The sequence below is a fragment of the Sander lucioperca genome, chromosome 5 (assembly GCF_008315115.2).
Source record: "Sander lucioperca isolate FBNREF2018 chromosome 5, SLUC_FBN_1.2, whole genome shotgun sequence".
Classification (NCBI taxonomy): Eukaryota; Metazoa; Chordata; class Actinopteri; order Perciformes; family Percidae; genus Sander; species Sander lucioperca.
In genome coordinates, this window is record NC_050177.1 from 16,435,426 (window position 1) to 16,456,412 (window position 20,987).

General features: G+C 40.6%; 2 protein-coding genes across 4 annotated transcripts; both read left to right on the forward strand.

Moving 5' to 3' along the window:
• The first annotated feature begins 1,819 nt into the window (after positions 1 to 1,819).
• On the forward strand, positions 1,820 to 10,019 carry mettl9 (methyltransferase like 9). 3 transcript variants are annotated; one of them, XM_031323904.2, is made up of 6 exons: positions 1,820 to 2,016; positions 2,221 to 2,382; positions 5,395 to 5,585; positions 5,910 to 6,119; positions 8,120 to 8,304; positions 8,404 to 10,019. In XM_031323904.2, exons 2-6 carry the CDS (start codon positions 2,287 to 2,289, stop codon positions 8,622 to 8,624), a joined length of 903 nt encoding a protein of 300 aa, XP_031179764.1. In that variant the 5' UTR covers positions 1,820 to 2,016; positions 2,221 to 2,286; the 3' UTR covers positions 8,625 to 10,019. The 3 variants fall into 3 exon arrangements, with proteins under 3 accessions (XP_031179764.1, XP_035857121.1, XP_031179763.1); XM_036001228.1 differs by having other exon boundaries at positions 1,856 to 1,939; XM_031323903.2 differs by lacking the exon at positions 1,820 to 2,016 and having other exon boundaries at positions 2,031 to 2,382.
• Positions 10,020 to 10,881: 862 nt separating this feature from the next.
• On the forward strand, positions 10,882 to 18,574 carry kdelr2b (KDEL endoplasmic reticulum protein retention receptor 2b). Its single transcript, XM_031323905.2, has 5 exons — positions 10,882 to 11,146; positions 12,872 to 12,972; positions 13,160 to 13,318; positions 14,439 to 14,691; positions 17,324 to 18,574. Exons 1-5 carry the CDS (start codon positions 11,056 to 11,058, stop codon positions 17,356 to 17,358), a joined length of 639 nt encoding a protein of 212 aa, XP_031179765.1. The 5' UTR covers positions 10,882 to 11,055; the 3' UTR covers positions 17,359 to 18,574.
• Positions 18,575 to 20,987: the final 2,413 nt, after the last annotated feature.

A 20,987-nucleotide genomic window follows, 5' to 3' on the forward strand; every position in this document is an offset into this window, starting at 1 on the left:
TTAAATAGTTTTCAATTGTTTTTTTCCAGAACACCACAGAATACTGACACTCCCAGAATAGATGTATAATAGTTTCTTCTTCAATTTTACAAAATTCACATTTATTATCCACAGCCGCAAATCTTGAAGCGAATTTGTTCGTAGGATAAATAATGTGCAGTATTTTAAAATGTAATTCTTTTGTAAAACATGACTGCTACCTGTCTTCTCCGTTATGTGATGCATACAGTATTTCGGCTCTTCTCAGCTAAATGAATGGCAGCAAATGATGAAGTTGCAGTTACAGGTTACAGCAGAGAAGCATTCACATAGTTCCGATCCTAGGGAGTTTTCGATTGTTTTCGATGCTATCCCCACAGTTTTAGGTAATGTACTTGATACTGAGGTTGGTAAAAGTTGCTTCTCTCTACACTGTAATAATGTTAACAAAATAATCTGTCAACTTTTTCAACATGACATCATTTGTACACCCTCTGCTTTATCACACTGGTCCAGCTTTGTTGGTGATATATGTTGGGACAAGGTCTGGCTTCTGCCGCAGAAATTTTTTCTGACTAATAAAGTCAAAGAGATTTCTTTTAAGATGCTTCATAGGTTTTACCCAACCAACCACTATTTACAGAAGCTCAAAAAAGACATTAGTGTAAACTGTACATTCTGTGGGAATCAAAGAGAAACTCTTGTGCATTTATTTTGGTTATGCCCTCATACTAAATGACTTTGGAGTAAACTGTCTCGATACTTAGCTGATCTTATTTACCCTAAATTCTCCTTGTGCTGGTAAAATGTACTTTTTGGTTTCATTTACTTTGACACAAATCTCACCTCTCAATTTTATTTAATCAACCTGATTTTAATTTTGACCAAATTTTACATCCATAAGTCCAAATTCCAAAACCGAACACCTAACTTCATAGAGCCGTCCATTTACATATTCACTATATATTATCTACTATATCCTGTTGCAGTAATAAGAACACACACACTATTTGTACTTTTCAAATGCTTCATGTAAATTGAGTTGTTATCTTTCTTTTTATTTGTTTTATTTTTGTATCTCCCCTGGCGTACTTGACCTGTTTGTATTGTATACTAGTGATGTGCGGATCGATACTAAAGTATCGATATTTACGATCCCAACGTCTCCTGCTCTAGTATCGATTCTCATATAAAAAGATCGATATTTAAACTCAGTAATTTGGAGTGAATGTTTATGTTATCATAAGTAACTTTTTGTCACCAGAAAAGTCTAATTATATCCGGTTAGGGGAAGGAACTACTTCTCCTTCCGCCGGTCAGTTGTGTGTGCACTGCGGCTTTGTGACGGAGCCGGCCGCTGCAGCAGCCCTTCTTTAATTCCCCACTACGAAGACTGCAGGCTTAACAAAACATTCAAAATACAGCCAGACATGAATGTATTTTGAATGTTTTGTGAAAACAATTTGAGTTAACGGTTTTCAAGGGTGCCTGATTTACATGTGTTGTAAAGAACAGCAAAAAGTATTTGTGTGTAATTTTCAACCTGTTTTACTGTACAAGTCTCTGAGATTTTCTTTATAATTAAATAATATGAGAGTAGTTTATTGTCTTGTCATTATGCAGCTATAATTTGGAATTGGTAAGCCTACAGCCTACTTTTTCTACTTTACTTTAAACTAGTTGTCACATCACACTACAAATAAAATACGTAAAAAGTATTGGTATTGGTATCGGCAATACCAGCCTGGGTATTACTTGGTATCGGATCGAATAGGAATTAAGTGGTATCGCACATCACTATTGTATACACTTGTGGCTGTATACTTATGTGCTTAATAAAAAAAATCAGATAGTTCCGGGGGGGGGACACTTTTAGCGGTAACTCAGGAAATGCAGACTATGCGGAAGTGATTTTTGTTGTCACAATGGGCAGAGACCAGACCACCCAGGTTAAAAAATGATAAGACAATGGATTCAAAGGACTAAGAGGGCGAGTAAATATAGCAGCTGGCTCTCTTAAATCCACCGCACCCACAGGTTTGTTGTCTTGGAACCGGAGACATGCCCTGTTGCCGGCGTGTTGCTTTACAATTTGCCGCCATTCCCTTCTTCTCTATCATCATCCAGTATTCAGTATTATAACGTTATATCTCAGTGCTATCACCTGGCCAGTCTGTTTCCTTCTTCAGGACTGCAGCCGCTGTTTGTCCGCTGTCCATTAACGTTATGTGTCCTCTACAGCTGAGGACATTGGTGTTCGGAGCGTGGCTGCTGTGTTACGTCGGCTTTCTGCTCTCCGTCAGGAGGATGTGGACGGGGAAGTACGTCCGCAGTCCCCTCGTCCGCTCCCTGTTTATGAACATGGTGAGCGAGAACGACGCGGCCGCGGCGGAGACACAAGAGGTAGGCTGTGCATTCTTCATGATCAGTCGGGCAGGACCAGAACTGGGTCAGAACTGGTGTCCGTTTTTAGACACTAACCACAGCCAGTTCACTTGTGAAGACTAGCCGCACATTTGTAAATGGATTTTGGCATGAGGCTGTCCATGTTACACAGATAAGTAGGACTGGGTATCGTTCGGTTTCGATACTAATACCGTGACTTTGATACCGGTTCCTGAACGATACTTTTTCTGATACTAATTTTATGAATCACAAAGAAATTACATACACTAGAGGTGCAACGATGAATCGATTAATCGATTAGTTGTCAACTATTAAATTAATCGCCAACTATTTTGATAATCGATTAATCGTTTGAGTCATTTTTTTCAGATTTCTCTGATTCCAGCGTGTTAAATGTGAATATCTTCTAGTTTCTTCTCTCCTTTGTGACAGTAAACTGAATATATTTGAGTTTTGGACAAAACAAGACATTTGAGGACGTCATCTTAGGCTTTGGGAAACACTGATCCACATTTTTCACCATGTTTTGACATTTTTATAGATCAAACAACTAATCGATTAATCGAGAAAATAATCGGCAGATTAATCAACTGTGAAAATATTAGTTAGTTGCAGCCCTAACATACACATTACAATAGATACCAGATTAATATGATACTGTTAAGTCTTAATTTGCCAACCACAAACCATCTTTTTTAATATTCGAAAATGAACTCAAACATTACATTTGAGCTACTCAACTTTCGAAAAACAAAAAAGCTGTTAAAACCATCGAATCAATGTACCCACTTTAAGATCTTCATACACTTGATTTATTTGTTATGTAATTGCAATCCCCCTGGCATAATGTATGTTTGTGTTTTAGTTTTTTTACGTTCTGACTGCATGTCTTTGAATGCTGTCTATATAAAGACATTTAAAAACAAAAATGCGTTCTTCATGATCAGTCTGCCCGACTGAATGCATTTTTTGGCATATTTTTGAATTGCGTGGTCAGAACTGGTGCCCATTCTTAGAGACTAACCACAGCCAGTTCACTTGTGAAGACTAGACTCGTGCACCTTTTGTAATTAGCAAGCCACACATTTGTCACATTTGTAAATGGATTTTGGCATGAGGCTGTCCATGTTGCACAGATAAGGTTAAAAAATGTTTGGTTTCCATACCAATACCGTGACTTTGATACCGGTTCCTGAACGATACTTTTTCTGATACACATTTTATAAAACACAAAAGAAATTACATACACATTACAATAGATACCACATTAATTTGATACTGCTGCTCGCTAAATTTCATATTAATAAGTCTTAATTTGCCAACCACAAACCATTTTTTTTAATATACGAAAATGAACTCAAACACATTACATTACATTTGAGCTACTCAACTTTCGAAAACAAAAAAGCTGTTAAAACCATCAATCAGCGTACCCACTTTAAGATCTTCATACACTTGATTTATTTGTTATTTAATTGCAATCCCCCTGGCATAATGCATGATTGTGTTTTTTACGTTCTGACTGGATGTCTTTGAATGCTGTCTATATAAAGACATTTAAAAAAAATGCATTCTTCATGAATCATGATCAGTCTGCTCGACTGAATGCATTTTTTGGCATGTTTTTGAATTGCGTGGTCAGAACTGGTGCCCGTTCTTAGTATGGTTGGGAATCACCAGGGGCCTCACGATACGATATCATCACGATACTTATGTCACGATACGATATTATTGCGATTTTAAACATATTGCAATATTCTGCGATATATTGCAATTTATTACCTTTTTTCCAACTTCAAATTTTTCCCAATTTCAAATTATGTCCCCAAAGGAAAATTTTGTCACCATCTGTTTTATCTAAAAAGATACATTTCTCTGTTTGTTCATCTCACTTCAATTGTATTGCTGCAAAATGGGATTGTCAAGCAGACAAACTGACCAACACATATATAATAAAAGATCGATACTTGGCGTCTGTGTATCGATACAGTATTGCCACGAAAAATATCGCGATACTATGCTGTATACATTTTTCCCCCCACCCCTAGTTCTTAGAGACTAACCACAGCCAGTTCACTTGTGAAGACTAGACTGACACCTTTTGCAATTAGCAAGCTACACATTTGTCACATTTGTAAATGGATTTTGGCATGAGGCTGTCCATGTTACACAGATATATAGGGCTGGGTATCGTCCAAAAAATTTTTCCAAACCGATTCCTAAACGATACTTTTTCCGATAGCAATTTTACAGTTCACGTTACGGCACAAATCTTTGTATTTATGTTCCAGCTCCTACTACGTGAGCCGTCTCTGTGTAACATAGAGTTTTTTTCTGTGTCTTTACGATGTGTAACGTTAGACAGCCAATCACAGACATTATTAGATCTTGGTAGAAGCATGCTGCATGCTGATTGGCTCCTTGACGCTGAGGCGATTTACTCCTTAGGTATTGAAATTGGGTAATAATTGACGAGGCATTTTTTGATACTCGATACTTTAGAGGCAATTCGGTCGGTGCCTATTGTATCTGGTACCCAGCGCTACAGATAAGAGGGGGGCACCTTCACATACGTATTTGTTATACATAAATAATATTGGTTGTTTTTAAATTTCTTCTCTTATCTTTGCACATCCCCGTCTCACATTTTAGTTAAGAAGTTATTGTCTAATGTGTGTAATATGTCGTTTTCCAGTCCTACTGCACTCCCATTGAAACCAACAACTCAGAAGAGATGCAGAGCGGGTTAAAAAGGCTTTGTGACATTAATAAACATTGATGTGAACATGTACTTTTAAAATCATTCAATCACACAAAACCCAAAAGGAATCTGATTAAAGGAACATATTTATACAGTTACAAGATAAGCCTGCAGGCATCCACATTTAAGCCACGAAGGTACAAGGTGTTATGGAAGTAGATCCAAGTGTCCTATTTTCCCTCTGTAAATGCTTCTTCAATTCTCTCTTTGTCCAAAATTTCAATGGATCTTTTCTCCCGTGGCCCTAGTGGTACCGGTGCGGTCCTGAGCTGCTGGGAGAATCAGTGCGACCCATGTTTGTCCAGAGCCACCTGGACTCAGGCACCAAGGCTTTTCTCAAGCGGAGCGGGGAGAAGTCTGGTTGGCTGTTCACCCAGCTCTACCACTCTTTTGCATCAACAGTCCTAAGCCCACTGGTCTCACGCACCTCCATTAACGGGTGAGTAGTACAGACACATCTTTAGGCCAATTAAAACCTGGTTTATGGTTCTGTGGAGGCTCCATGCAGATCTTTCACCGTAGCCTACGCAAGTGGCCTGAAGTTTGTACTTGTGCGTTGGTGTGTGCCTCGATCTCTTTAAGAGAATAGCAGGGCCGTCACGTGTTACAACAACTGTAATTGGTCCGCTCGGCCGTGAAAGCTCTGCGTGGAGCCTCCACAGAACCATAAATCACGCTTAAAGCCCCTGCAGAAGCATAAATCTGCCTTTTGTCTCCGTTTCCCCGATTGCGTATCTTCCTCTGACGTGTTCTCTGTCTCCAGGTTTCTGGGTCGCGGCTCTATGTTTGTGTTTTCCGAGGAGCAGTTCCAGAGGCTACTCGGCATCGGCCCGGATTGGAGGGCTGACAGACTCCTGGACCTCGGCGCTGGGGATGGAGGGGTCACAGAGGTGATGGGAGCCCATTTCAGAGATGTCTATGCAACTGAAGTCTCATTACCCATGAGATGGCATCTTCAGAGGAGGAATTACAAGTAAGTAGTAAATACCAGGACGGTTTAGATTTAGATTTAAACTCTCAATAAACAATCTCAATCCAGTGCACTAATTCCATCAGTACAACAGATTAATGTCATACTCATCATTCTGTTGCTCTAGGCGTCTCTTTTCGATAACAGAAATACTGTTACATTCACTAATCAATTCTGTCGCTTCCACTTTAATCTTTTTTGTTCGGTGTTAAAGGTTCAGTACATAACTTTTATAAAAATAACTTTTTGTCAGATTTGCTCAAACTGTCATATCCTGACAGTACACAAGACCGCAGTCGTTGACACTGTGTGAGAGACTCCTGGGCTCTGATTGGTTGTTTCCTTGATGCCATTAGGAGCACCAGGAGGAGGCGGAGGAACGTGATCGGATTCACGTAGTAGTCAGGATATAGCGACAGTTTGAACAAAGAAATATCAGAAATCTACTTTTTCTAATTCCTCTTAGGTCGTGCGTCCAATCTGCATCTCCATCTCCAGATAGACCTAACAAAAAGTAATCTAAAGAAATATTATTGTTTCAAAAATGCGCAAATTACGAACAAACACATTTTTGTGGCGTCGTCAGGAGCGGAATTAATACACAAACTTTTACATATCTCGGCCAAATGAAATGCTTTGAGCGCGAGACTTATGTTTCTTGTTTGCCATGCCACTCGGATGCTCTGGACCAAATTTGACGAAGATTGGCCGCTACAGATACGAATATATCTCTTTAAGGGCTCTTCCGATTTTTACGAAATGCGGAGGGTACCATCTAGGGCCACTCCTGAGGCCACGCCTACAGTGGTGTACTGATTCGTCAAATTGGGCGTGGTCTACTTGACCCACTTTTGGATTCAACCCCTAACACTAATGTGAGCAACTTCAAAGTTACAGCGTAGACGTACAATGCTTCATAAAGCTCACATACCGAAAATTAAACATGTGGACCACTAGGTGGCGCTATAATCAAGGCAGATGAGTTTTGGCCTACAACTCCCACATTTCACATTTAAAAACCTTACATCCACGCATTCAATGAATGAAGCCAAATCATGACGTAGGCAACGACCAATTCCACGCAGAATTTATTCTCGCAAAATCGTGGAATGTGCAAAACTTATTTTTTGCAACTCCTCCTGAGGTTTTTGCCCGATCTGCCTGAAACTCTACATACAGCATCTTCACATGGCCCTGACAAAAAGTCATCAAAAGAATTTTCCTTGGTTCAAAAATGCCCAAATTAGGAGCAAACAAATGTCTGTAGCTACTCGTCTCGGGGCGACTCGCACCGGGGAGGCTTGGACCCCGTCATAACTGCTTGCAGTGCCAGTTTTTTTTTTAATTGCTGTTAAGCTACAGTTGATTAAACTCAACAGTTCTCGCAGATAACCCGTCTGGGCTAGAAGAGTTGAGTTTCATTTACAGTATCTTAACAGTGATCAAAAAGACACCATCGTACACTAAGAGGCAATAATTACCTAATTGGACACGTGTAAAAATCTATTTGGAAAAGCCCTGACAAATCCCTGCAGACTTGGAAATACATATACATATGCAGTGGCTTAACATATGACGTACATTTGACATAAACATACAGTCGTGGGTAGTATCCCTGCGACTTGGAAAAGATCAAGACATCGTTTGTGGTATGTACAGATTAAACAAACATAATAAAATGTGTTAATTTGTGAGCTTTAAAGGTGCTCATTGGCTGACTTTCTTATCTTTGACAGCGTTCAAGGTAAAAGCTTGTAAAGGCAGATAAGTCTTCTGTTCTGTGTCTTTCAATTTTCACTGTAAATGGTTCCACAATATATGGTTGTGAAACTGACAAAATGTGTAATATGTAATAAATCAGATTTAAAGTGAAAAATAAACAAAAGACACCTTTGGAAAAAGCGTTTTAATTAATAAATGAAAACTGGTAAAACTATGATTTATTGTACCCTTAAAAGTAACTTATTACCTTCTAAAAAATGCTGTTTTACTGCCCTGCCTAGGCTGCTGGGTATAGATGAGTGGCAGCAGGCTGGTTTCCAGTACGATGTGGTCAGCTGTCTGAACCTGCTGGACCGCTGTGACGATCCTCTGCATCTCCTGCGGGACATCAGGCTATCGCTCGTTCCCAACACAGGGAGACTCATCCTGGCCGCAGTGCTTCCCTTCCAGCCGTATGTGGAAGTCGGTAAGTTGGGAATCGGTACAAGTTGCCTCATACGTATACGATTTCCTATACATCCTCTTTGATTCCTAATCAAACCATTCTGTCTCAATTTGTTCTTAGGAGGAAGATGGCAGCGTCCCAAAGAACATATAAAAGTAAAAGGAAAAACGTGGGAGGAGCAAGTGACCAACCTGTCCAATGAGGTTTTCCAAAGGGCGGGGTTTGAGGTGGAGGCTGTGACCCGGTTGCCATACCTCTGTGAAGGGGACATGTATAACGATTACTACGTCCTAGACGATGCCGTTTTTGTCCTCAAGGCCTCAGAGGATAAGTCTGCCTGAGTTCCAAATGCACTGTGGGAACGTCAGAGGCTTTATCTTTAACTTTATCTTGGTAGGTTGCTCCTGGGTGGATTTTAGTCCCAATTTTCCTAGTCTTCATTCATAAAACACAGTATTTCTGACTGTATTTCTTTAGAAATGGTGTCAGCTGTGATGCTCAGGTACTGTAGTTCCTCCATATTCCAGCCATCTAGTGTGACGGTGATACCTCTACTTTTTAAGCAAAAAATAACTGAATGGCAGTTTGCCTATGTTGAAATGCCACTAAAAAAACAAATCATCTAGGTCATATCGCCATCCTGTAGGTGTTTGTTCTTTAAAGTCTGTTATCTGTGGGAAATGTTTACTGTTAGGGTTTCATCATTCTGTAATATCAACGGGAATAATCATGGTTGAGTTAGCACTTTAATTATTTCAGTTTCTAATGCAAAGTATCAGTGTATGCACATACTTGATTCAACCATTCTGAATTTGGCCTTTTGTATTTTAATGCTAATTTTTTTTTTTTTTTTTTACTTGCTATTAGTTATGACCAAAATAAAATGAGGCCTTCTTAAAGCGAGCCTATGTGTGCATTACCGAATAATGTTTAAAGCTGCTCTGCAGTGTTTTAACTTCACCTTTTAGTATCGGCTCAGCTCGCTTGGAGCCTCAGCCAGGGTGGTAACAGAAAAGTACGGTAAGGTACTATACTCAGCTTTTGCCAATGGAAAGCCAAAAAAGATCGGTTCCAAGTGAGTCGAGTCGGGTCGTACCATGCAGTGGAAATCTGGCAGTTGTTCATCAGCTATTTGTTAACTTTATCTGTCTCCTGTTTCAGGGTTTCCCCCCAGTGTAGTGCAAGCCCGGTGGCCTAAGTCTCTGGGAATTATTTTTTATGTATTTTTAAGACGTTTTACTACAGTTAATGGGGCCGCTCAGCTGTAAACTTAGTTATATTTTCAAATCTCCAGTTAGCTTTTAGCACTGACTTATTAATGTAGGGCCCTATGGAATCTATCTTATAGCTTTTTTAAATTCTCAAATTCGCGAGTCCACCCATTATTTGGTATCACAGAAACTATTGGGCTCTAGAATAATGCTGCCATCAGTCTGGGACTGGCCCCAGCTGGGCCCTCGTCGAAAAAAGACACTTGCCACCGGGCTAAACAACTTTTCTTGGGGGGAACCCTGCGTTTTTTTTTAGCTGAAATACAGCTGCAGATGGAATTGAAGTTGCTGGTGGAATGGCCCAAACGCCGTAGAGCTGGGGGACGGGGGAGGGATTCACTGGGTCACTACACCTACTACGAGCGACCCCTTTGACATTACATGTAGTCATTTGACCCATTGTTAAATGAAATATACTGATTAGTGCAGCTGTAATGCTGAAACAGTGTAACTGTAGAACAAGTACAAAGAAGCCGTAAAGCTGCCAAACTGACTGTCAGTTACACAGCAATATCTAGCTACCGTTAACCAACGTTAGCCACCATAAGCTACTGCTAGCACTGTAGCAGTGTATTGAATTAAGCAAGGATGTGTTTTATTACTTTGGAATTCAATTTTTTAGAGGGAGACGTGATTATTTAGTCATTTAAAAGTTACATGGTCTCGCTTTACATCAGTGCTGCACAACAGACTATTAAAAAGGTGCCACAATGATTGCAATATTTGCATTGAAAATGTATTATATGGGTTCCAGAATAAAAAAAAAAGACAATGTTCTGCATTTCTCAGCTCATTTTTCCATGTCACTGAATGAATGTGATGTGTAATTAGTTGAGATGATCTTAGATATTGTAGACTTGTAGCAGTGCATCCAAACAGAGTTCCAGGGACCCCACGCAAATAGTGTTTAGTTTATCTTGACTTATCTTGACTTTTATTCACTTAACTTTTGCCCAGGGATGGAAATGAAGTGGTGTAGAGCTAAACTCAATGCATTTGAACATGCAAAATCAGCAACACACCAAAATGTTGGAAGTAGACCGTTGTTTCATGATATAATCTATTGACACTTCCGTGATGCAACATTAGTTCTGTTTTTGTTTAAATTAAAATATTACTCTGTTCATGTGACGTCCTGTATTTCCTCCACATAGCTGGGATGAATTCCCTGGTGCATTTCCTTGTACATGGCAAGAGGAAATTCGCATTTACTATTTTTTTTCCATAGAGCTTGGAGGCAGCATTCATATAGAATAATTTATGCAAATGATGCAGCCTTGTCTTCTGATTGGCTGAGCGCACGAACGTTTCCCGTTTTGCATTGGGTACTATTGTCTTGGCCACGTCCCCAAGCCACGTCGCGCTTTGCTCGCCATTTTCCCATTTTCTGAAGCCAGAATCAGTCTATTCTAGTGTCACGGTGTCAGCTCGTACACTCATCGTTACCGGAGACGAACGGAGCTCTTTATAGGGTCTTACCTCTGCCGGAGCTCCCATAAACATGAACATTTTCCGGCTAACCGGCGATCTCTCCCATTTAGCAGCCATCATCATCCTGCTGCTAAAAATATGGAAAACCAGGTCTTGTGCCGGTAAGTAGTCACACAGTTTTACTTCCACTGCCCCTCTTTGCACATAGTGTGTCCTGTCGTGTAAATGTACAGCTTAACTAGACGAAAAAAATGTGTTATATTGTGAAACTTCTTCTGTAAGGTTAGTCGGAGCTAGTTAGCATCTTCTCGGCTAACATTAGCCGACTGGCTAGTAACGCTGACATTAGCTGGTCATTGCTGTCACTGTAACATTGCTAGCTGCGACGTGAAACTTGATAAATCCTCACGTCGGGAAGAAGTAGCTACCTGTAAAGTACAGCTAGCAGCAGCTGTCTTGTTAGCTACCCTGGGCTGTATTGCGGGCCCCGCAACAACGTCAGGTAGGGACAATAAGGGGACCAGAGGGCCACAAGGGGACCAGACTGAGGGCCACAGCGTGTGTCGGTTGGGCCTCGTCATTTTCAATGTTGAGGAAACTGCTAGCTTCACGTTTCACGTCGGCCCCAGTTATTCCCATACGTTACGTTAGCCCAGTGACCTCTCTGACGTGGCAGCACTGAGTAGTTGTAGTTGGAGAGTCTAAATCACTAAATGCATGCTTTCGCATTTGCCCAGCAGGGCTGCAGGGGAATAGTTGATCGTTGCAAGCACTGTTAGTGTTATCATGCTGAAACCTTGCTGTGCTTTCCTGCTCTTCCAACGGTCAAAGGTTAGGGCTGTATCACTGCAGGACAGGCAGTCACCTGAGTTATGTCATTACTGCTGTATACTTGCTATCAAAGCAGATAGCTATACATGCAGGTATATCTTGTTCAAGCTCTGCTGTTCTAAACAGTTGCATATTGGACTTCAGTGCAAGTACATTTCAACCAGCTACGGCTGTATATGATGTATTATAACTGATAGCACTAGACTACTTCTTTTGCTACTAATGATGTAGTGATCGTTGATCATACCCCCTCCCTCCTCCTAGTCTGGCAGTGGGTGTGACTGAGGTGAATGTGTTGTCACTTGCCAACATATACCAGAAACACAGAGAAGCTTGCTACAGGTGTAGGTGAGGGAGAAGACTGTCACACTACCAACTCCTTATTAGACTACATTGTAACTTTAATACCACATGCTCCTTAACTAAACTAACTACCATTACGTGAAAATCTTTTAGCTTGCAGTTTTAAAGTTTTCATTTTCTGTATTATTTTTTTGAATCTTAGTCTTGGCTCTGATATTTCATATACATTGTCTGTAGACAGGCTGGCTGCAGAAAGTGACCATTGGATTATGAATGAATTTAGTACCAGCCAAATGCTGGCAAAATATGCATGTGGCTGGTAGATTTTGGAATCCACCAGCCACAGTGGCAGGTGGACAAAAAAGGGAACTCTCAACCCTGCAGTGAATCTCCTGCATGGCAATAAAGTGACCTGGCATATGTTGTTAAAAAAAGAACTAGAGAGCTCTGGAGCAGTGTATGGGTTAGCCTACTTTGAGTAATGTATTTGGATACAGGTGTTGCTGTTTGCTTCAAAATGTAATTCCTTGAAGTTTAAGCACAACAAGCAAATGTAGTGTGTATTGTACTAGCGAGCTATAGCAGATATCCTAAAAACATAAGCAAGTTGCATCAAAACTGTCTGGGCGGGAACGATTGCCCTCTAGATAAGAGTATATTCCGTGAACTATCCGTTTTAAATGTCAAGAAGTTAGATAAACCTGTTTTTGGGATGTAAACGTGTTTGCATGGCCTCTGCTGTCTCCTCACAGGTATTTCTGGAAAGAGTCAGGTTCTGTTTGCCTTGGTGTTCACCACTCGCTACCTGGACCTGCTCACCTCCTTCATCTCTCTCTACAACACCACCATGAAGGTGAAACACTTGCACGGGGCTTCTCATTCTTAAATCCTGTCGCAATTAACGCACAGTGCCAAGGCTTAACTAGTACACCAAGCCGACACACCTGTGTTTGCTAAAGGATGAGGGTGTCCAGCAAGATGTGATGGACTTGTGTGACGTTGCTCCTTGATTGTATTCATGTTTGCCTGTCCCTTTTCAGATCATCTACATTGGGTGTGCGTACGCCACTGTGTACCTGATCTGCGCGAAGTTCAAGGCGACTTACGATGGGAACCATGACACGTTCAGAGTGGAGTTCCTGGTTGTCCCTGTTGGTGGCTTGGCTTTCCTGGTCAACCATGACTTCTCTCCCCTGGAGGTCAGACACACTGCACAGACACACTGTGACACCCCTTTCATCCAGCAGACATGCTTGTTGTTTCTGAATGTGCCGTTAACCTCCATTCATACCAGACAGATGTCACAGGTCAATCTCTGGTTGTCAACTGTAGGCAAAGTCAAGTCATACACAGATTTCCATGACGTCATTACACAATAAAGTGAACATTCTCTCCTTTTGTTTTTACACATGTCACCCTGTCTTGCTCGCTAGGTTAAGTTTGGGCTTACAAGACAGCTGGTGCAACTGTTTCCCGACTATAGCGAGGCTTTTTTCACAAAGAACGAACAACTAATCTGGTAATCACCAGCATATATAATGGGTCTACACAGGATTTGGTTGCCCTCATGCCCAAGTAGATTCTAATAGCCACAAACCCATTTTCTGTTTGGTTTAAGGGCATTTTCAGGCCTGCCCTGTTTAGTTCAGTTGAATCGCACCCTGGAGCGCTTACCAGCTCGGCGTGGTTGGTTTGGGCAGGTATGGACAAAACTAAACAAATTATCCTCTTGCAGAAATAGACTGTGTTCAAGCTCGCTGTCTCTGTAGTCAAACCAGCCGCCGCCAAAGTTGGCGACACCAGCAGAGCAGAGCTAGGTCTCAGTGAGCAGAGCAGACGTAGAAAAGTCGCTCCCAAAACAACGTGGAAAATGATTTTAAATGAAATGAGCTGGTCTGAGCATGGAAATGTGAGAGATATGCGATGACAAATTTTGGTACGCCTGGATTTTCCTCCCATGTGAAACGAGACCAAACCACGGTTACAAACTCATCAACTGAATTGGACCAGAGCAAATGAACTACAGGTGTGAAAATGCCCTGAGTGTTAAGTGATAATACATGCCAGGCTAATGAAACGCATAGGCAGCACTTGCTGGGCGTTTGAAATACATGACGCACACACACGGAAGAAGAGACCATTGGTGCACCTTGGCCTGAAACTTTATCCAGTAAAACTACTCTGCTAGTGCCCCAGCAGGATTCATGCCCATGGCCATGTTGTTCCGTTGGAGATGATAAAAAAAGTATGCAAATGCATTTGTATTCAGTCAAAACATATCAGCGCTCCATTATTTACCTTCCCCTTTGTTTGGCCCAGATTCTGTGGACGTTCTCAATCTACTTGGAGTCGGTGGCCATCCTGCCACAGCTTTTTATGATCAGCAAGACTGGTGAGGCGGAGACCATCACCACCCACTACTTGTTCTTCCTGGGACTCTACAGAGCCCTCTACCTCATCAACTGGATATGGAGGTTCTACTTTGAGGGATTCTTTGACATGATCGCCATCGTTGCTGGGGTGGTACAGACCATCCTCTACTGTGACTTCTTCTATTTGTATGTAACAAAAGGTGAGTGCTGCTGCATTTTTGTTCAATTTTATGAAACCGTAAATCTGGGAAAGTGTTGTCTTTTGCTCTGGTAGTTGGTTTGGTATCAACGTATATGTAGTTGAATGGCTACATAACCGTAAATCAACTGAAAGCTGTATTTACTGTGGAGGACAAATTGGAGACGCTGACAGTGAAATGTCAAACATTATCTTAATATTTTAATATATTTTAATATAGACCCAGACTTGCCAGACAGCCTAGTATGCACGGTAACATTTTAATTAATGTAATTACAGTAATAAATACTGAATGGAATGCATTGAAAAATGCAGCTCTTTCCAGGACCAATGTCCCAGTTGAGAGCGGGTTATTAAATGACAGTCTGTGACATTAAAGAACAGCTTGTTTATTACTAAGGCCATATGGTCAAAGTTAAATAATTATTTAAAATGTAATAACTTGTTTGGGAGTGCAATCATTACAATATGGCATTCTTATGCAAACAGTTTTAATATTAACGTGACAGAAAAATGTAAATCACAATTGTTTTAACATAACTTATTTCACCAGTCTGCTGTGACATGACAAAAAGAACCACTAGATGGCAGAAGGCTACTTTACAACAACATTCAACGCACCATTAAGTCCCGTCGTGTTTTCTCCCACAACTCAGACCGTGGCAGTGGCCTCAAAGGTCAGCTAGTCTCCTCTGTGTCTTTAGCTGCAGACTGTTGGGACGTCCCGCTGTTGGAATCCTTTCCAGTGAAATACAGACACATGTTGGAGCAGTTAGCTGTCAGCATTTAAACCCTGTTTAAACCAGCTACTAGCTAACGGTAGGCTAACGTTGGGCAGCGCAGGCGTTTAATTGTCAGCGAAATGAGGCGCCGAAATCTGAGTTGTCATTCCCTCTGGTAGATACCGGTTGTTTTCGGTACGAGAGCCTAGTGACGAATGAGCGAAGAGAAATACAGGAACCAAGTTCCAACCCGGGCTCGTTTCTCGCCTCTGTGCAGCTGGCCAATCACAGTGTGAATGTTGGATCCCCGATTGCGTAAAGTTACAGAAATAGTCGGGCACAGACCCCACTAATCTGACGTGGGACAGGGGAGGTGGTTTCTGAAGCTATTCCAGGATACAGGCCCTTTTTAGGCTGGATAATCCACAGACCGCACAGAGCAGTTTTCATTGGAACTACATTTTACCAAAGAAATAGTCCTTGTGTTGAGAGCACTACAAACTAATTTCCATTAACCCCTTTATACCCCTGTTGTGTTTGGGTGGCAGCAGACATTTCTAGAGGTAAAATATGTCACTATCCCGGCATGGTGGTCTCTGTAACAGGGGACGCCTAATAAAACTCGGGTGTCATGAGATGTTTAATAAGATAAACAGGAAAGACAAACATTCCTGCTACAAAAAACTCTAAAAGGCTCTAAAACTGAACCACCTTAAGATTTGAGAAGGAAATATTGCTCACAGCTCATAGACAGAGCAATGTCTTGCTATTAGGGCTGGGAATTGTTAAAATTCTTTCCAATACCATGACCTCGCTACGAGTTTTTCCTGCGTGTCTCTACGACATATAACATTAGACAGCCAATCACAGACATTATTAGATCTTGGTAGAAGCATGCTGCGTGCTGATTGGCTCACTGACACTGATGAGATTTACTCCTTAAAGGAACACGCCGACTTATTGGGACTTTAGCTTATTCACCGTAACCCCCAAGTCGATACATACCCTTCTCATCTCCATGCGTGCTGTAACGCTGTCTGACGCCCCCAGCATTAGCTTAGCCTAGCACAGATCATGCAGGCAACTGGTTCCAACTAGCCGACTGCTCCGAATAAGTGACAAAGTAACGCAAACATGTTCCTATTTACATGTTGTGATTTGTATAGTCACAGGGTGTACAAATAATGCCATGATCACCAGTCATGTTCGCTACTAACTAGCTATTCACATTGGTTTTGTTGACGGAAGTAACTGTGCTTTTCGGTGTTGCGCTAATCACTCTGCCCAAGTAGCAGTGCTTCCACTTTCTGAGAATATAGATCCCACTTAGTATACAGTTAGAAGATGGCTGTGTCTCATGTGATCTTATTATTTGTACACCCTGTGACTATACAAATCACAACATGTAAATAGGAACATGTTTGTGTTATTTTGTCACTTATTCGGAGCAGTCGGCTAGTTGGAACCAGTTACCTGCATGATCTGTGCTAGGCTAAGCTAATGCTGGGGCGTCAGACAGCGTTACGACACGCACGGAGATGAGAAGGGTATGTATGGACTTGTCTAACTCTGGGGGTTACGGTGAATAAGCTAAAGTCCCAATAAGTCGGCGTGTTCCTTTAAGGATTGAAATTTGGTATTGAATGACGATGCATTTTTCGATACTCGATACTTTGGAGGCAATTCGGTCGGTGCCTAAAAAGTGTTGAATCTGGTAGCCAGCGCTACTTGCTATCAAGGGTTGCTTGTTTAAAAGGTTGGAAACCATTGTCTCAGCACATAAAACCATAACTATCTGCATGCAGTGAGAAAATATTCAAATACTAATATGAAACAATAAGTAAGGTTGATGACAACGTGCAATCCGTCGGTCTGATATGTTAAACATGAAGCTGTCCTGTCTCGTTTCAGTACTGAAAGGAAAGAAGCTGAGTCTGCCAGCTTAAGTGCCAAAGAAGAGTGTTCTGGCAGACTCGTAGAGGGGGATCGGAGGGGAGGAGGAGTGGCAGTGGACACCTCCGACAGCCCCCAACCCCACCCTCCACCACCGCTTCTTCTCTTCCCCTCCCCTCCCCTCCCGCCAGTCGTAAGATGCCTGAGACAGAGAGCGAATGGGAGCTGCTGGCTGCACCTTCTTCTGATCCAGAATCGGTGGAATCAGAACACCTGCAGAGGCTGGTCCATGGCCTTCGGATTTCTGTTTGATGCATCTTGCCTTAACTTTTTTTTATTACTCTGTATAAAGGAAGGGAAAAAAAAAAAACCCTGTGAGTTTTCTACAGAAAAATGTGTACTCTGAAGATTTGACACATTGGTGAATAAGAGTGAAGATGTAAAATTGCCTTTGATTTGGCATTGTATGATATTGAAGCGGACTTCTTGTGGTGGGATATTATTGACTCAAGCGTTTGTAATAGTATTTGCAATTTAAATAAATGTGCGTTGTTTTTCCTGAATCAATTTGGGGAGGAATTTGTTGAATCCTCATAATTTTGGTGGTCAAATTATTCATGTTTTTGCTCTTCTATTTTTGACCACTATGCATTCCCATGTACAAAGATTATCTATTTTAATTTCCCGTGCCCTTGGTAGAACATAAATTGAAAATAGATGCCATAATTTAACATTTTCTTTTCAGAAAAAAGAAGTTTTGTTCAATGGACTTCAAAAATTGACAGTTACGAGTTGCTTTTGTGTGAATGAAAGTAAAGGGTTGAAACAGGACACCATTGAACTCCCATCAGTGTAAATGGCTTTCTTCATTAGCCACTAATGACAGTATATCGCCTGTAAGTATACATCACTCTCCAGCCCATTCATTTCAGATGGCTCCTTTAAATGTTTGAGACGTGTGGATTCACTGGTAATGTGCTGTATGTGAATTTTCACCACAGAAATTGAAGTCTTTCATTTTTCTTTTAGGTGCAGATGTATTTATGTCTTATCGTCCTCCTGCTATCTAATAGACAGAGTCCGTAGTTGAGCATCATTTTAACAGCAGAATTAAGTCTGAGCACAATCCTACGATCGCTGTTACACTGAATCTTTAACAGACATATCTGCTTCTATTTTAGTTTCCATGCATCATTCCAAGCTTTCTTTTCATTTCTTACCAGAGCTTTTGCATGATGTTGCCACCACAAATAAAGACTTTCTGGGAAACATTTGTCTCAGTGCTGTCGTTACAATGATGTTAAAAAAAGTACTCCACTGATTTAGCAGTGCAGCCTTACAACATTGCTGGAGATTTCAGAAACAAATAGGGGGGTGCCAAATTATGTTAAAAATAAATGTTTTTTGAAAGTTTCTTTGTTCAAAAATTTAAATATGTCTGAATATAAACATTAATATGAATCTAACATATTAATAGCAAAGATAAATTGGCCTATTTTTTTTTTTTACACATTGAAGATAAGCTTACTATAGGTAAGGTAGCCACTATCATAGTCAAACAGTTACATTTAAGCATTCATTGTGTCTTCCAAATGTATGTTTAACATTAAAACATAACCATTTATTTCCATCCATTCGGCCCAGTTTAATATGCAACTTAATTGAATAAAATATATGTAGTAGGGGGTCCCTACTCGGCCCCTCTTTCAGTTAAGGGGTCCTTGGCCCAAAAAACGTTGAAGACCCCTGCTCTAAGGAAATGCTCACAGAATGCTTTACGCTACTTTTGACTCTCTGTCTTGACATTGAAATAGTTAAAATCTTTTATTAATAACAGGCAGTCCTTTTGGTTTACTGTCCTCAATTTAATATTTTCTAAAATGGGTGGAATAGACTTTCTTCTGCGATGTGATTTTGAATGCAATTCCTTACCAGTCAAACTTTCTGCTTTCCATCAGCAGGTCCTTCTCTATTGGAAGTTAATCTGCAAACATAATTTCACACCTCATAATTAATTTATTATTATATAATATGTATATATTTATTCTTTTTATTGATCCCCATTGGGGAAATTACAATTGTCACTCTGTTAGAAATCACACAAGCCTGAAATACACATACACATGCTCAGGACCTATTCATGTACTAAAGGAAAGATGTCAGAGTGAGTGGGCTGCTAGTGTTGCCAGGCCCCTTTAGGGGTCTGACAATACTTCAGTTGGAGGAATGGAAATCTAAGGGAATCTGGGCAATTTCTCATTTTATGGACGGTAATGGAATCTTGTTACAGGAGTTTTGTGAGAACTATATCGGTAACACTTTACTTGAAGGTAGCGACATAATCGTGACATGACACTGTCATAACTATGACATGACACTGTCATGAACGTGTAATAAACGTTAGAAACAAGTCAAACTTTCATGAAGTCTGTCATTAAGTGTCATTCGGTTTTTGTCATGACAAGTTCACATTGTTTGGGTTGTCTTGGTTATGACAACTTGACATTCATCAAAGTGACATTACCAGAAGTTGTCTTGGTCATGATAAGTTGATGTTAAATTTGTTTGGGATGTCTTTGTAATGACAACTTGACATTAACCAGGATGACATTACCAGAGAATGTCTTTTGTCATGACAACTTGACATTAAATTTCTTTGGAGTGTCCTTATTAAGACAACTTGACGTTAAACAGGATGACATTATGTCAAGTTGTCATGACAAAGACATTCTCTGGTAATGTCATCCTGGTTAATGTCAACTTGTCATGACCAAGACAACTTCTGGTAATGTCACTTTGATTAATGTCAAGTTGTCATGTCATTAAAATGTTGTCCTCGGGTCAAATTTGACCCGTTTTCAAAGTTTCTATATCAGAAATTTGGGTTTCTTTCAAGCAGACACGGATGGTTCCATAGAAACGCTCTTTGAGTATAATTAATGAAAAGTTCACTACTTTAATTTTGGGTGTTTTATTCAATTTTATAGCATTTGGAGGGAAAAAATGAAATTGTTTCAAAACGGTATCCTGACTAAAGTTTGACATACCAATCTGTGATTCTCTCAACATATGTAACACAACATAATTCATAATTTCAGCTTTTTTTAATTGAAAGAAATAGGTATAATTTCATATAAATGAAGTTTATTGGTCATGAATTCCAAAAACAAGTGTAAAACTAATAAGTTGGTGTTAGTGCTGAGCCATTTGCTAAAGGGAAATTGAGAATCTAGAACTTGTATTTTTTCTGTGTGTGTGTGTGTGTGTGTGCGTGTGTGTGTGTGTGTGTGTGTGTGTGTGTGTGTGTGTGTGTGTGTGTGTGTGTTTGGAACATAATTGGGTTCTGAACGGGTACAAACAACTTTATGTAGGTCAGATCGAACAGTGTTACACCAGTAAAGGCTCCGTACGATTATGTTAGTAACCAGTGATATTAAAACACGTCTGTTTGTCATCTGACGGGGAAGTGGGGTTGGTCGGGACTTGTGGCGCGTTCATGCCACCTCGGAATAACAGGGACCGCCCCCGTGATTACGTTGTTTTTCCGACTACCAGCGTTCACATGGTTAGGATCATAGATATATATATATATAAAGGCTTTATATATATCTATGGTTAGGATGGTCGGGATGCGTGTTCTTCTTCTTCTGTTATATTGGCGTTTGGCATAACAACTTGTTGC